General features: G+C 34.9%; 1 protein-coding gene across 2 annotated transcripts; it reads left to right on the top strand.

Annotated features, from left to right (window-relative positions):
- Nucleotides 1-433: 433 nt before the first annotated feature.
- LOC18429610 (uncharacterized) lies at nt 434-14,745 on the top strand. Of its 2 annotated transcripts, none has more exons than XM_020664572.2 (6): nt 434-1,028; nt 3,562-3,711; nt 8,332-8,511; nt 10,676-10,966; nt 11,645-12,420; nt 13,863-14,745. In XM_020664572.2, exons 1-6 carry the CDS (start codon nt 467-469, stop codon nt 14,472-14,474), a joined length of 2,571 nt encoding a protein of 856 aa, XP_020520231.2. In that variant the 5' UTR covers nt 434-466; the 3' UTR covers nt 14,475-14,745. The 2 variants fall into 2 exon arrangements, with proteins under 2 accessions (XP_020520231.2, XP_020520230.2); XM_020664571.2 differs by having other exon boundaries at nt 8,269-8,511.
- The last annotated feature ends 266 nt before the right edge of the window (nt 14,746-15,011 follow it).

Below are 15,011 nucleotides of genomic sequence, written 5' to 3'. Positions count from 1 at the left end.
AATAATGTCGAGAAGTGTGGTTTTAATGCTGAAAATCTTTGACTAGCCTTAAAATATATTTTTATATTTAATTATAAAATTTGAAGCTTAAAAAATAATGTAGATTGAGCGGATCTATGAAAATTTGAATAACTTAAAAATTGACGATCCAAAAATGCCTTACAAGATGCACTATTTTAAAAACTTGAAATCCATTTTTTTCTCAAGTCTATGCATCTTGATGTCGAGATGATCAATTTGAGGGTATTTGGACATAAAAAAAAAACTTCTAGTGAAATTTTTGAGGTAGGCTCTAATTTGATTGTTTAGACTTTAGAGCCTAGGCTCCATAAAAACTTTTTCTCCCACAGTAATAACAGTGGGCCACAGGGCGGGAGTATAAATAATAGCGTGAGAGGAGACCGTTGTTGCCCATTGCAGTGCAACTGGTAGGGGAAGAACACAGGACTGCCTAAGATCTTCCCCTATGAATCCCAATAGTAAGCCAAGTGAAGTTTACAATGCGGTGGTTAAGGGGGACTGGAACAAGGTGGTGGACATCTACCAGGACACCTTGATGGCTGAAAGCTATGTCAACACGGTGAACAGAGATACCATTCTTCATGTAGCGGCACAAACCGGGCAAACTGAGATGGTGGAGAAGTTGATGCCAATGGTTCCAAAAGAAGACCTGAGCAAGACGAATGAGCAGGGTAACACGCCTTTGCACGAGGCGGCCATTAGGGGATCGGTGGGTGTGTGCCGGGCTTTGGTGAAGCGGTACAAGGGTGAAATGTTGCAAAACCCATTGACGATGCGGAATAATCTAAAGTCTGAGAAGGATGAAACGTCGCAAAACCCATTGACCATGCGGAATAAACTCGGCGAGACACCGTTGTTCTTAGCGGCAGAGCACGGCCATGAAAAAGCTTTCAAGTACCTGGTTTATCAGGTCCCGGCATTGTTTGAAGATGGAGGTGATAGAAGCGCGCTGAGAAGAGACGACGGCCATAATGTTCTTCACTCCGCCATTGAGCAGGAGTCCTTCAGTAAGTATCCATCCACTACTCAATTGGAAACAGTATATTTTGCAACATTTGTTTTCTCTTTCCCCATAGAAATTGCACCAGCTTTTAGCAGTACTTGGTAAAACAAAGGGTGATCGATGGTGGAGATAAAACTAATTTCTCAGTAGTTGATATTTATCTGATTACTGTTAAAATGTGAAGCTGTGAGGGTGGGTGACAGGAATGTAGATAGAGATGTTAAGGTGACTAAAGCTATAAAACTCTTGAAATTCCAAATTTCACAGAAACATAACTTACATTCAACTCAAATTGGTCTCATGTAATATAAAATTGTTTTCTAATTTTTTTTTAATTTTTGAATTTTTCATTGTTTATATGTATTTATATATAAATATATAATTTATTTATATTAAATAAAAAATCTGAAAATCTTCCTCCAAATTTGAAGCACCAAATTGCTTCATTTTTCTCTCCAGACCGAAGAACCCGGAGCGAATTTAACAACATTATTTCGATGTGAAAATAATAGAATAGAAAAAATAAAAATTCAATAAAGTATAATAACATACTCAAAATAAGAACTTTTCTATTTCTTTTTTACATCTAGTTTTCATTTTTATTTTTTTTTTCCTTCTTTTTTTTTGGATTAGGTGATTTTGTATATTTTCCAGACCAAAAATCGAAAAAATAGTAGTAGAAAGGAAAAGAAAAAAGTGCGCCCCAAACATATTCCTTTTTTTGTTTGTTTGTTTTCATTTTCATTTTTTTGGTTTTTGTGATTTTTACAAAAAAAAAAAAACTAATCTAAATGTTCTTGAAAATAAAAGTTACAATTTAAAAATAATTTAGACCCAACAAATTTCTTTTTTTTTTTTCTTTTTTTGGATTTTAGAATTCACCCTTTAAGCCCTTACAAATTACAACATTAAAAGTTAAAGCTAATTATGTAAAAAATAAAAAATAAATAACAAACATTAGGGATTTTCTCCTTCGTTTATGTTTTTGGGCATTTACTTTGTTCAAGTCCCGTGTGAGTTTCTTTGTTTAAGTCCGATGTAAGTTTCTTTGATTTACGCTTTTACGTAACATGATATATATAAAGAGCATCAAAATTGTGCAAAAGACGTCGAATGCACGCGACGGTAGCGTGATGTTTTTTTTTTTTATTTCTTTGCTTTATGTATAAAGAGCATCGATATTTTGCGACAAAGTCTAATGTTCATGATCGCATTTGACGATTCCAATCTGGAAAAATAAAAGATAGCTTGTACTTCTGTGTGGTGATGGTAGTGTGATGTTTTATTATTTGTTTGCTTTATGCATCATGATACATATATACAAGGAGCATCAATATTTTGGGACAAATTCTAATGCTCATGATCGTAGCGATATGCTTTATTACTTCAAGTTGCTCAAGGTTCTAAGTCTTAAAAGAAGGGTGCGGTTTGTATAGAGCCGAGGCTCTAAACGATCAAATTAGAGCCTACCTTGAGATAGTGTCGAGAAATGTGGTTTTAATATTGGAAATATTTGATTAGCCTTAAAATATATTTTCATCTTTACTTATAAATTTTAAAACTTCAAAAATAGTGTAGATCAAGCAGATCTATGAAAACTTGAATAACTTAAAAATTGACGGTCTAAAAATGTATTACAAGATGCACTATTTCATAAACTTAAAATCTATATTTTTTTTTCAAGTCCATGTATCTTGATGTCGAGATGATCAATTTTTTGTTGAAAATATTTTTTTTTATGTTTTTTGCTAGTGTGAATTTAATAGAAGAATGGACGTTCAAAATTTGGTGTCAAAATAGTTTATAGAAAAAATTTAAAAATAAAATAGTGTAGAGACATGACATTGTGATTGGGGCAATCTTAGCCGTCCATTCAGAATGGACGGTTGGCTAAAGGGGAGGATAGAACTTCTATACTGTAGGAGAAGCATAGAAAGCTTGCCCGAAAAAAAACAGAGAGGATGTTTTTATATGTAATATGGATGTTTTTGGCAAGGGTGAGTTTTTCTTGCCATATTCCCATTTCAATGGTCTAGGCATAAATCAAATTTCCTAAAGTTTAAAGATGTTCTACTCCCACAGGAATATAATGTCCATTTAATCCCTTGCGTAAACTTCAATAAAAAATAAAAATAACAATTGTAATTGTACATTTTATGCACTTGAAAAAAATAATAGCTTGAGACTGAATAGACACTATCAAATTTTTAGATTGTGAGACCTAAGTTTTAAAATCTCAAATTCCCTTCTTTTTTTTAGAATAATTATCTAACCTGTAAAATATCAAGAACCACTTGATTCTCCCCATCACATGGAAGTCTAGTTCTTTGATAGAAATGGTTGATTTTGTCAAAGAACTTGTCAGAACGGGCCGATTGTTGCTCAAAATTTTTAAATTTTTTTAATTTTTTTAATATTTGGTTTGGGAATCTAGATCGTAGATGCCAAACTGGATTAGAAATTTGGAAGAGCGATCCCTATCACCGATCCATTCTTTAAAACCTTGTGATATAATGATTGCTCTGAACTTCTTGCAGGTTTGGCATTGGACATTATCAACAACTTCTCGTACTTGGCTGAGTACAGAAACGAAAAAGGTCTCACGCCATTAGAGATTCTAACCAGGATGCCTTCAGCGTTTAAAAGTGGGTGCCGCATTAGAGTATTTGAACGACTTCTCTACAGATGTATGCTACTTTTTCTCTCTCCCATGGTTATAGAATTAGTATGACATTCAATTTTACACAAGCAGTTGTTTCCTCCAAACAATCCATCTTAAAAAAATAAAATTCAATTTCTACCTTATGGCTAAAATGAATTCCCTTTTAACAATGAATTTTGATCTTCAATTAGGTGATTAAGACTTTTACGACCTGAAAATTAATTTTTTCCTTTTTTTTTTATCATTGTTCATCTTATGAGAATAGTCCATCTAAAAAATTTGGAAAATTAAAATGGTCATTCTAAATTCTAGAGCCAAGTATCTCACTCAATGGACAGCCTATATTAAGCGGGTAAAGAAGTACTTTTTTAGGTTGGTTTTCAAATCTTTCTTGTAATTGGTCATCAAAATGAAAAAGATTATATGTTTAAAAATAAAGATTAAACAAATGGCCTCAACATAGTTTCTTAATAGAAATGCTATTTGGGATATTCTAAACTTCATATCCCTTCAAATTACAAATTATGTTTCAGGCATTTGTATCACTTCAAAAATTGCACATACCCTCTCTTCATCCCAATAGTCAATTTCTAAAAATAAAAATTTAATTTGCATCATAGATATGGTTAAAATGAGTCCCCTCCAACAATAAATCTAGACCATCTATTTGGTCAATTTCAAGATATAGGCCTTTACGAACTCAAAACCATTTTTTTTCATTTTTCAACATTGTTCATCTAATGATAACAAAGCTAAGTAAAAGTTTTAAAAGGAGAAAAATCCTTCTAAGGCAGATCTAAACACCTTAACAAAATGATGGACGGCTTATGTTGATTGGCCTAAAATAACATTTTCTAGGATGAATTTTTCTTTTTTTTTTGTGATTGTTCAATGGAATGAAAAGAGTGTATATTTAAAATTTGAGATTAAACAAATGGCACTAACATGGTTTTTTAAGGTTGTTGAATTATATAACTACACAACTGTTGCATGAAATCATTCCTCCTATATATATATATATATATATATATATATATATATATATATATATAGAGTATTTTATAACTATGTGCAACAAATTTTGGTCATTTATATATCTTTCTTTTATATTTAATATTTTTTAATAAGGGTATGTTTTAATCATTAGAATGGGTGTGATATAATCCACATAGGCTGTGACATTACTTATATGGAACATTAAATACCACTAGTGTACTCTATATGGTTGATGTCACACCTCATGTGAATGATGTCAGATCTCTCCTAATGACAAAAAATATCCTTACTAAAAAAAATGCTCTATGTCCAAAACAATGATATATAAGTGTCCAAAATTTGTTGAGTACAATTATAAAATGCTCTATAGGTGAGGTTTTATCCTTAAAGAATCAAGGTAGGGTGCACCTCCAAACTTAGTTGTAAGATGCAATTTTGGTGTCTAAAATTTTTAGGACAGCCCGGATATCTATTTTTATATCTAATTAAAAACTTTTGAACTCCAAAAATAGTTTAAATCAAATATATCTATAAATACATAAAAATCTTAAAAATAGACAGTCCAGATAATTTGTAGCAAGATGTACTATTTATGGGACTTGAAATCTTCTATTTATGGGACTTGAAATCTTCTTTCTTTTTTATTTTTTTGTCCATATCCATATATCTTGATATTGAGATAATCAATCAGATGGTTTCCAATGTCAAAATAGGTTTTTTCAATGGATTTTTGAGGTGCACCTAAATACTTAAATGAATATGCATGTTACAAATACTCAAAAGCCAAGTAATTATATGGAGAATATTTACAGGTATTAGTATGTATTTAGGAGTTTGATATGTGTCATTCAGTTGGAAAATACCCCTTTCATTGCATTAAAAAAAAAGGAAAAAAAGTAAAAAATATTAAAGGACCACATTTCTAGATAGAGCTTACGATAGGAGGCCCTAACATTGTTTAGGCAGGCTACAATCCGAAGTTTCTGGAGTCAGTACAAATCTTCAAAAACTCTACAACCAGTTAACCCCGCAAGGATTAAATCTAGAACGATAATTTATATTAAAAAATACTCTTAATCCCAATTAAATTTTCATAAAAATTAAAAGTATTTTTAGAGGTTACAAAGTGATTAAACTAGTTCAGGATTTGGAGGCACAAGTGAAACTCGATTTCTTCAAACGTTTAACACCACCAACACATCGTTACTAATCTTGTTATCAAATTGATAGTGATCAAGGAACTCAATTTGACATACAAAACAAATAAAAAATAAACAAAGACAGTCAATGGACCTTAATAGACTTCTAGAAATCTTGATATTGACTTTCGAAGTTCCCATCTCTTCCTAGTAGCATTCAACTCCTTCTTGGAACAACGTTTTCTTCTCGTTTTTCTTAATAGTGTCAACCACCCTTGCATTCGATTCCCTTCTTTTAAAATGGCATAGTTCTGGTGATTCAGATGACTCACCAAAACATGTGAGTCTCCTCATGAATCATACGTCTATCTTAGAGCTGTACGTCATAAACTCAAAATGGACAGTGAAAACATACTCAAAATGGACAGTGAAAACATACTCAAAAAATATGATTTTTGTTTTTCAAAAATAAAAATTACATATTCATAGTCACCACAATAGTTAAAATTAATAAATCTGAAAATGTGGATCCAAAATCTATATTTAAGATGGATTTTGATGGGGCAAGTTTTTAAGGTGGATTATGAAAACGATCATAAGAAAATAGGGCAAGTTTTCCATACTTCCCCTAATGTATAGTAGTTGGGGAATGATTTCATGCCACGGTTGTATAGTAGTATAATGCAACTATCTTCAAAAACTATGTTAGAGACATTTGTTTGATACAAAATTTTAAATGTACACCTTTTTCATTATAAAGAACAACCACAAAAAAGAAAATTTTGAAAAAATGTTTCAGAAAGTTTTCATGCTAGCTCAATTAATATAAGCCGTCCATTTTATTGAGATGGTTAGATATAGGCCTGAGAAAGATTTTTTTATTCCCAAAATTTTTATATACCGTTATCATCATTAGATTAAATAATACTAGAAAAAAGTGATTTTGAATTTGTTAAGGCCTAGATCTTGAAATTCACCAAATGGATGATCGAGATTCATTGTTAGATGGGTACTAGTTTTGACCATATCTAAGGTGAAAATTGAAAAAAAAAATCATAATATTTGATTATAAGGATGAAGAAAATGTGTGTACAAAATTTGGGGTTCTACAAATGCCAAAATATATGGTTTTCTAGAGGTGTGGTTGTGTTATACTACTTTACAACCGTTGCATTAGATCATTTCCCATAGTAGTTATACATTTCCCCGTATCTAGCCATTATATCTAAATGAACGGTAGAGATAGTTCTAATTACAATGTCATGCTTCTATACTGTTATATTTTAAATTTTTTTCTACAGAACATTTTGACACTACGCAGATTCGTCTTTTAAACTCTCACCAGCCAAAAATATATATAGAAAAATTCCTAATAAAATAAAATGATAAAAATACCCCCAAATGTTTCAGGAGTATTTTGGTATTTTATTTTATTGAAACTATTTCTTTTATATTTTTTTAGGTATGTCCCATTGAGATGATAGCACATACCAAATTACATATTAATATAATTTACAGAATATAGACTAAAAATAAATTATTCTGAAGTGTTGGATCTAAATCAAACGGTCAATAACTTATTTGATCCAAATGGAATGGCTGGATGGATGAAAGTATAGAACTTTTGTACAGTGGGAGAAATATAGAAACGTCTCCCATGAAAAAATAATACCAATAACCTTTATGCTACATGCGAGGTTGGTAAATAAAAGGGAGTGATAAACAGCCAAGTAATGGACAAGCCTCATTTTCTTTCCTTCTACACACAAGGACAAACTTTTAAACAGATGGTCGTCCACACGGACCACAAAAAATATGCAAACCATCAGAATGAAAGAGAAAAAAAAAAAAAGAGTAATCTTTGAAACAACAAAAAGAATTAAACTAACAAGACCTAAAAAGATTACCCATGTTACCATGCTTTATCATTCTACTCTTTTTTTTTTTTGTAGCAGTTTAGTCTTGGAATGAAGTGTTGCGACCATCAACAATTAATCAATTTTGTCTCTTAGGAATATTCATATGTTCCAATGAGATGGCATCTTATACTAGAACAAGATCTCTTTTCTCTCTTTCGTTTTCTTCGCTCTCTCCATAAATCCATATCTACAGAGAACTTAGAAAACATATCCTTTACTTTGAAAACCCTGAAGAATTGAACTAAAAAGAAAAAACAGTCCTGGGTCAGAGTCGGTTTGAGTCCGGGATTCTTGCCCTCTCAGTTCTATGGTTCTGAATGCAGCCAGGTCTACGTTAAGGTTTCATGATTCTGAACATAACCGGGTATATTCCGGAAAATTGGTTCAACCATGGTCACTTGACCTATGCCTGATGTGTTTACTACCATACATGGATTTTGTCTCCTGATTCATGGTCATTACTACCTCGGAATGCTAAATCAGATCTACTTATCCTTGAACATCAATAGTTTTATTTCTTTTTGGTAGTCATCTCAGTTCAATTGGCATCCCCAAAAGTGTGGAAACCATTGAAGGATGGAAAACATGCAGGCAAGGATCAAGGCGAAGAATATGAAGAATTCGATGAATATTGGCAGCGCAATGTCAGCTCGAAGTTTCCATCAAATTATGGAGCGGTATTGGGTTTGTCAAGAATGGTTTGCAAGTCCATGGGTTATTTTTTCGGGACCAAAGAAGGCATCATCAAGCCCATTGTAGAAAAAATCAAAGGTACATGAAATTGGTTGTATTTTACCAGACTATTTATCTTTGGTATAAGGAGGACAATCAGTCATATCCGTCAAATATGAAATATGAGAGTTTAGAATATGTCCCAAAGTTTAAAATTCTTTTTGAGATTTCAAGCCTGAGATAGTGGGATGATCTTAGACACTTGATTCAACATCCAATGGCTAATGTTCATTGTGACTGTGTGCTTTTTCTGAAAAGAAGAGTGATTTACGTAAAGACCCTAAATTTTTTTCTAAAATATGAATGCTCCATTTATATGCAGAAATTGCAAAGAAGATTAGTAAAACCCCATTTTTTTTATTTTTTTTCCAAAATTTCCCCTCAATCTGAGGATCCTCGGACAGAATTTTAATTATTTTTGTTTTAGATTTTGCTTTAGTTTTAATTTTAATTTTAGTTTCCCTGCTAATGAAAAAACTAAAAAATAAATAAATTAAAATTCAGTCTGAGGATGGAATAGAAAAAAAAAAAAAAAAAAAAAAAAAATGGGTTGACCAATATTCTTTGTAATTTCCACTTATAAACGGAACATTTCGTATTTTAGAAAAAAATTTAGGGCCTGTACGTAAATAACTCTAAAAAGAAAGCAAAACAAAATAATGTTTGGCCCATGCGAATTGCTTGCATAGCATGCTCCCCCACCCCTTAATTCCCATGGGAGAACTAAATCATAAGAGAAGTTTAAGTTTTAAACATTTTGTTAGCAGATCCTCAACAGTTCCTGTTAACAACAAAGATGCTTATGGGTGCCATTACTTACTTAAGAGTTTGTCAAAATTTGAGGTAAGATGTTCTTCCACTCAAAAAGAGAGAATGGTTAACCTCAACAATGTCAACAATGATTGTTGACTTTGGAATTTTAAGGAGTTCGACAATCATTATAAATTTTTTGATTTACCATCCATCAAATTAATTGAAAAATGAAGAGGGAATGGGTCCCACCAAAGGTTAATTAATAATTTCCTCCTTTTTTTTTAAATTAAATCAAATCAATTTTAGGAAAGCTTTCTACGCTTTTTCTACAACATGAAACTTACATACTCCTCCTTATCCAACTGTCCATTTTGATTGGACGGCTGATAGGGCCCCAATCAGAATGTTACGTCTCTACACTATTTTATTTTAAAAAATTTCTGCAAAATATTTTTGACACAAAATTTTAGGTGTCAACTTCTCTCTTAAACTCACACTAGTATAAAATTCTTTGAGGCATTGGATGTCTGGGTGGAATCTAAGATTCATCGAGCCACTTCGATGTCCCTGTTGGATATGATGCTATCCCAAATCCCCCACACAAATAAATCCCTTATTATGTGGGATTGAGATTGATATTGATAAGTTTTTTAAATGAAATAAAAATCTAAAACGACATGGATATATCTTTTGGTGTTTTGAGATATATGTAACATCAATAAGAAATTTCCTATTTAGTGTGGATTCCTAATGTTATATGTATGAGATGAAAGCGCAGAGAATTCGTACCCTCTAGTTGGGTCACACATGCCCTAGTTAAGTCACACATGGGAATGGTGGTTCCTCTAGAGGGAGAGTGGGGCAGGGCCTCCTGTGCCATCCTAGAGAAAAGAAAGCTTCTTATGGAAAGAAACATCGTGATTGTGCCTCATGAAGATTGAGATGATTGTTTCATGTATAGAAGCGGTTCTCTTTTGGATTGTTTTCCCTTTTAGTTAAAGAGAAACTGTGGGTTGAGAGAAAGTCAGTTTCTCATTGCTCTCGCAGTCAGTTTCCTTTTACTCTCGCATCTCTATCTGATATTGTTGGTAATGGTTACGAGTTCCAAAATCTTATATATAACTTTCATTGGTATAACGGATTTCAGTTTGCCGTGCGCCCACTTGGGGTGATCACTTGAATCTTTGTATTATGTGGATGTAACCCTTTTGGGTTTGACCAAGTAAATATTTTTATTAATGGGGTGAACCACATGAATCTTTATATTACGTGGATGTAGCTCTCTTGAGGTTAACCAAGTAAATATTTGTATTCTTGTAGTGTATGTTTCATGCTTGATTTCTCTTACTTTATTTGCCGAAACTGAAGCCGTCTAGTTTAAAGCTTCTGCGCACATGAGCTCCTCCATTTGAGGCACTTAGAAAACCTTTTGTTTTTCGTTTTTACTCAGCGTGGAAGCGTCGTAACGATGGAGATATAGAGAGCCAAAAAACAATGACAAGAGGCAAAAATCAAAACATTTCAGGTGAAGCCCAAGCAACCCAGCCGTCGTCCCAGAGCCAAAATGAAAACGTTGCAGTTGATGCCCCAGCGGCCTCCCAAAGCCAAAATAATGGAGCTTCTTTCATGAAAAGTGCGGGAGTGAAGAAATCTTTACGGCCTCGATATCCACGCATTTACAACACCCTTCTAATGATTGTGCATCTCTTAGTAACCTCATTCACGGTTGTGTTGGGGCTAGGTGAGGATTTTTTCACAACAAAATTTATTGAAATACACCTGACTTATCAACTATTTAATATTCTACTCTTTTCTTCTTCTTCTTTTTACTATTGCTGCTCATCATCATCTCTATTTTGATAACTTCTTTTTAAATGAAATTATAAGATATGCTAAAATACTATATAGCTTATCATCATCATCTCTATTTTGATAACGTTTTTTTAAATGAAATCATAAGATAAGGTAAAATACTATATAGCTCATAATAGCCCTTTCTACTACTAAATAGTTCACTTACTTTGTTAAGAAAGCTGCCAAATAAGCTAAGTCAAGCCATAAACAAGTTCATATAAACCAAATAAAGCCAAATCAATCTATAAACATGTTACTCATATCTATTACATCGATCCAAGCTTCAAGTGATTTTTGAATTGAAGCATAAAATTTTTTATTAATATTTATTGCTATATATATATATATATATATATATATCGTGTTAAAAAAGCTCGAGCTAGGGTTGCTCTAGCTAAGCTCAGCTCGAGCTTGAGCTTGGCTTGATCAATAAACTAGCTGTTTGGCTTGGCTTGGTCCGAGCATTAAAATTTGCAAGCCAGCTTGGGGGAGAGACGACAACAAAAAAAAAAACATACATAGGGAAGTTGTCATCGGTGAAGGTTGCATTTATCTCTCTTCACAGGCTATTTGACGATAAGGTCGCTGAAGGAGAAGAAGAAGAAGCATAAACTGGCAAAAGTACTTGTGAAGGCGCTTGCAGCTGAAATCGATTTACAGGAAAAGCCTGGCGGTACAGTCGGTGGTCAAGGAGATGGCACACGTCCAGAATCTGAAAAATCCTCAACTGCTCCTCCTTTTCTTTCCTCAAGTGTCCCTCCAACAGGAAGTGCAACTATTTCCCAGCAACCCCCAGTTATTCCGTTCCCTAAACCTTCCCAGCAAGCCTCAGTTATTCCGTTCCCTAAACCTAATGGCAGCGGGGGAATTGACGATAAAAACGATTCAGATGGCACTAACTATGTAGCCCTATTCGGAAATAAAGCGATCGGTAGTGGCTACTGTGGCTTCTATGGAATTGCTCCCGTTGGCACTGGCGTCGGCGAAAAGCCTAAAGCAAGCACTACACAGACAAGCATGGGGAGCAAGCTTTTACAGGAAGCAACTAAGAATGGGATTCTGGAGGTGGTGAAAGTGGTCCTTCACGAAGCGCCGGATTCCTTCGCATTTCGAAATGAGGCGGGCAAAAATGTTATCCACTTGGCTGTAGAGTACCGCCAACCCCTCGTCTTTAAGTACATTGCTGACTCCGGCTTACCATGGGCAAGTGCACGGAGAGAAAGGGATGCTGAGGATAACACCTTGCTACATCTGGCCGCCAAGCTACCGGAGCAAACTTATGAGCATTCCGTGGTCCAAGGAGCTGCATTGCATATGCAGTGGGAGCTACAGTGGTATGAGGTATGTAAGTTTTTTCTTTTGCCCAGCACGATAGCGCGCTACTTAACCTCTCCCCAGCCCTCCAATGGAAAGGAAAACATTCCAAAGGCACAGTATAAGAATACGGACACATAAAAATTCTACAAAATACGAAATGAGTCAATTTGTGGTTAAAATTACACGGAGGGTATGTCAACTTGTGATCATTTATTCTTTCAAAATTTGCCCCTCCCCTTGTTGGATTTTTTTATTTTATTTTTTAAGTTTTTTCGATAGTAGGGTTTTGCCCTGGTGTTTGGAGCAGTGCCCAGTCAGTCCGATGTTAGCATCATTGGACCGCCTTCTGTAATGCTCTTCAAAGCGGTATGAAGTTGACATCCTCAAACCGCAAATTTTTTAAGAATTGAGAGGCGGTCCTAGCTACAAGTCTCTGACCACCCTCTTTGGTGCTCTTCAGGGCAGTCCGAGGTTGGCATCCTCGAACCGCATTAGCTCATTTGTTTGCCAAGAAATAAAGCGGTCCGAAGATGCCAACCTCATACTATTGAAGTAAGGTGCACCAAAAAAATCATCTAAGAAGAGTGTTCCCACGTTGGATAATGCTCCAATTGATCATATCAACCTTGAGAAAAGTTGATATGAAGAAAAAAATAATTCTTAGAAATAGTGCATATCGTAACAAGTTATTTGAGACATCTATTTACAAGATCTTCAAGTGTTTATAGATCTATTCGATACGTATCATTTTTTAAATTTTGAATTTTATATCTAGGGAAGAAAATATGTTTTCAAACCATCATAAGTATCTGGACATTAGAACCACATCTCCAAACAAATTTTAGAAATGCGCCTTACTTTTACATGTAAAGAGGGCGCCTCATACAAACCAGTTAAATTTGGTACTAGAAGGTCACAATACCTCATACCCTTTCCAATGAAATCTAGCATGCTAATCATTAAAACACCCCCATCTCACACAAACATTTAAACCGGACCTGAGGACTTAAAACCCCGTTCCACCATCCAAAACTGGCCGCCCATTCTGAGTTCTGGGGTTGGGTAAGATAAGACTAGCCCAAATCGGCTGGATCTATAGAATCTGAACGCACCATATCCAATTGGATCTAATCGTTCAGGTTCAAGTGCCACTGCCGGGAAGCAACTATCTCGCTCATCATATGAATATGGGGAAGCTTGGCCGTACCACGACTGGACCGGAAAAGAGGGTGCTCATATCTCTCATCAAAGAGTGTTATTCTATAATGTCTGTCCAGAAAAGCTCCCGTTAACCCGATAAAAACAAATCTTGATCGAACTTATATTTGCCCAATTGATAAAGTCGGCTCATGGTAAGACTTCATGTGGATTAGTATAGATTGGGGAGGTCAAGGTCAGTTGCAAGTATCTGTGCCATGCACAATCATAACATATGAGCACTAACTTTATTGTTTGTGACCATGTAGTTGGTGAGGAAGTACGTACCCGTCCACTTCTCTATGATGGCAAACAAGGACAACAGGACACCCATAGAGCTTCTAAGATCGTCGCACCGGAACCTAGTGAAGCAAGGCTCCGAGTGGCTCACAAAGACGGCTGAGTCTTGCTCGCTGGTCGCGGGACTCATCAGCACCGTTTGCTTTGCCGCAGGGTTCACCCTACCTGGTGGAACCAATCAAGAAAGTGGAGAGCCTGTGCTCATGGGAAGCCGGCCCTTCACTATATTTGTGGCTACTGATTTGCTTGCGCTTGCATTCTCTGTCACTGCATTGATTATGTTCCTTGCCATCCTAACATCGCGCTTTCAAGAATCCGATTTTCACCTTCGCTTGCCCCGCCGCCTCTTAGTGGGCCTCACTTCTCTTTTCATCTCCATCACTGCTATGCTTGTTGCCTTTAGCTCAGGTCTGATTCCCTTGCTTCATGGTCACTTGAAGAACCTGAAACTCTCCATCATCTTGGTTCCTAGTTTCCCCATTGCCATTTTCGCTCTAGATCAGCTACCACTTTACCTTGATCTTTTGGAGTACAACTTAGCTGATCTCCCTCAGCTTAGTTACAAAGATGATATTCTCTGATGTGACGAGGGAGCAAACAGGGCGTCGTTCAACATGGATTTGATCGCTTTCTTCTGTTTGGTTTTGAATGTTTTTGTTTGGTATCTTGAGTATTAAATAAGGCATTGTGAGTGTCCATGTGTGGATGTGATCTTCGGTGTGTAAGTCGTCTTGTTCATCTCAGGATTTTATGAGCCCGCATATGATTTGTATGTATCCTATCCGAATAATGTGTTTGTAAGTGGAGTTTCAGATCTTAATGAATATCATCTCTCACCCCTGTCATTTTTTATATTTTTCTTTTTGTTTCTTTTTCACATAAGATGCAGTTTTCAGTCACAGCATGGTCCAATCCGACACTTAGCACCGAGGTGGATGTGCAAGTGCATGTGCATCGGACAAATGGTTAATGATGCATAAAATTTCTTTCATTTTTTTGAGATGTTTGTATAGAAAATAGGTTCCATGTATGAAAATTAATGTTTTTCTTTGGCAAAACTCACATTGGAACTCGAGTTGCACGTGGGCTTAGTTTCCATGAGAACTAGGATTGCAATA

This window comes from Amborella trichopoda, chromosome 3 (assembly GCF_054954075.1).
Source record: "Amborella trichopoda isolate Santa Cruz 75 chromosome 3, AtrichopodaSantaCruz75HAP2 v2.0, whole genome shotgun sequence".
NCBI lineage: Eukaryota > Viridiplantae > Streptophyta > Magnoliopsida > Amborellales > Amborellaceae > Amborella > Amborella trichopoda.
Note: the sequence above shows the minus strand (reverse complement) of the source record. Positions and strands in the feature narration are given on the sequence as shown.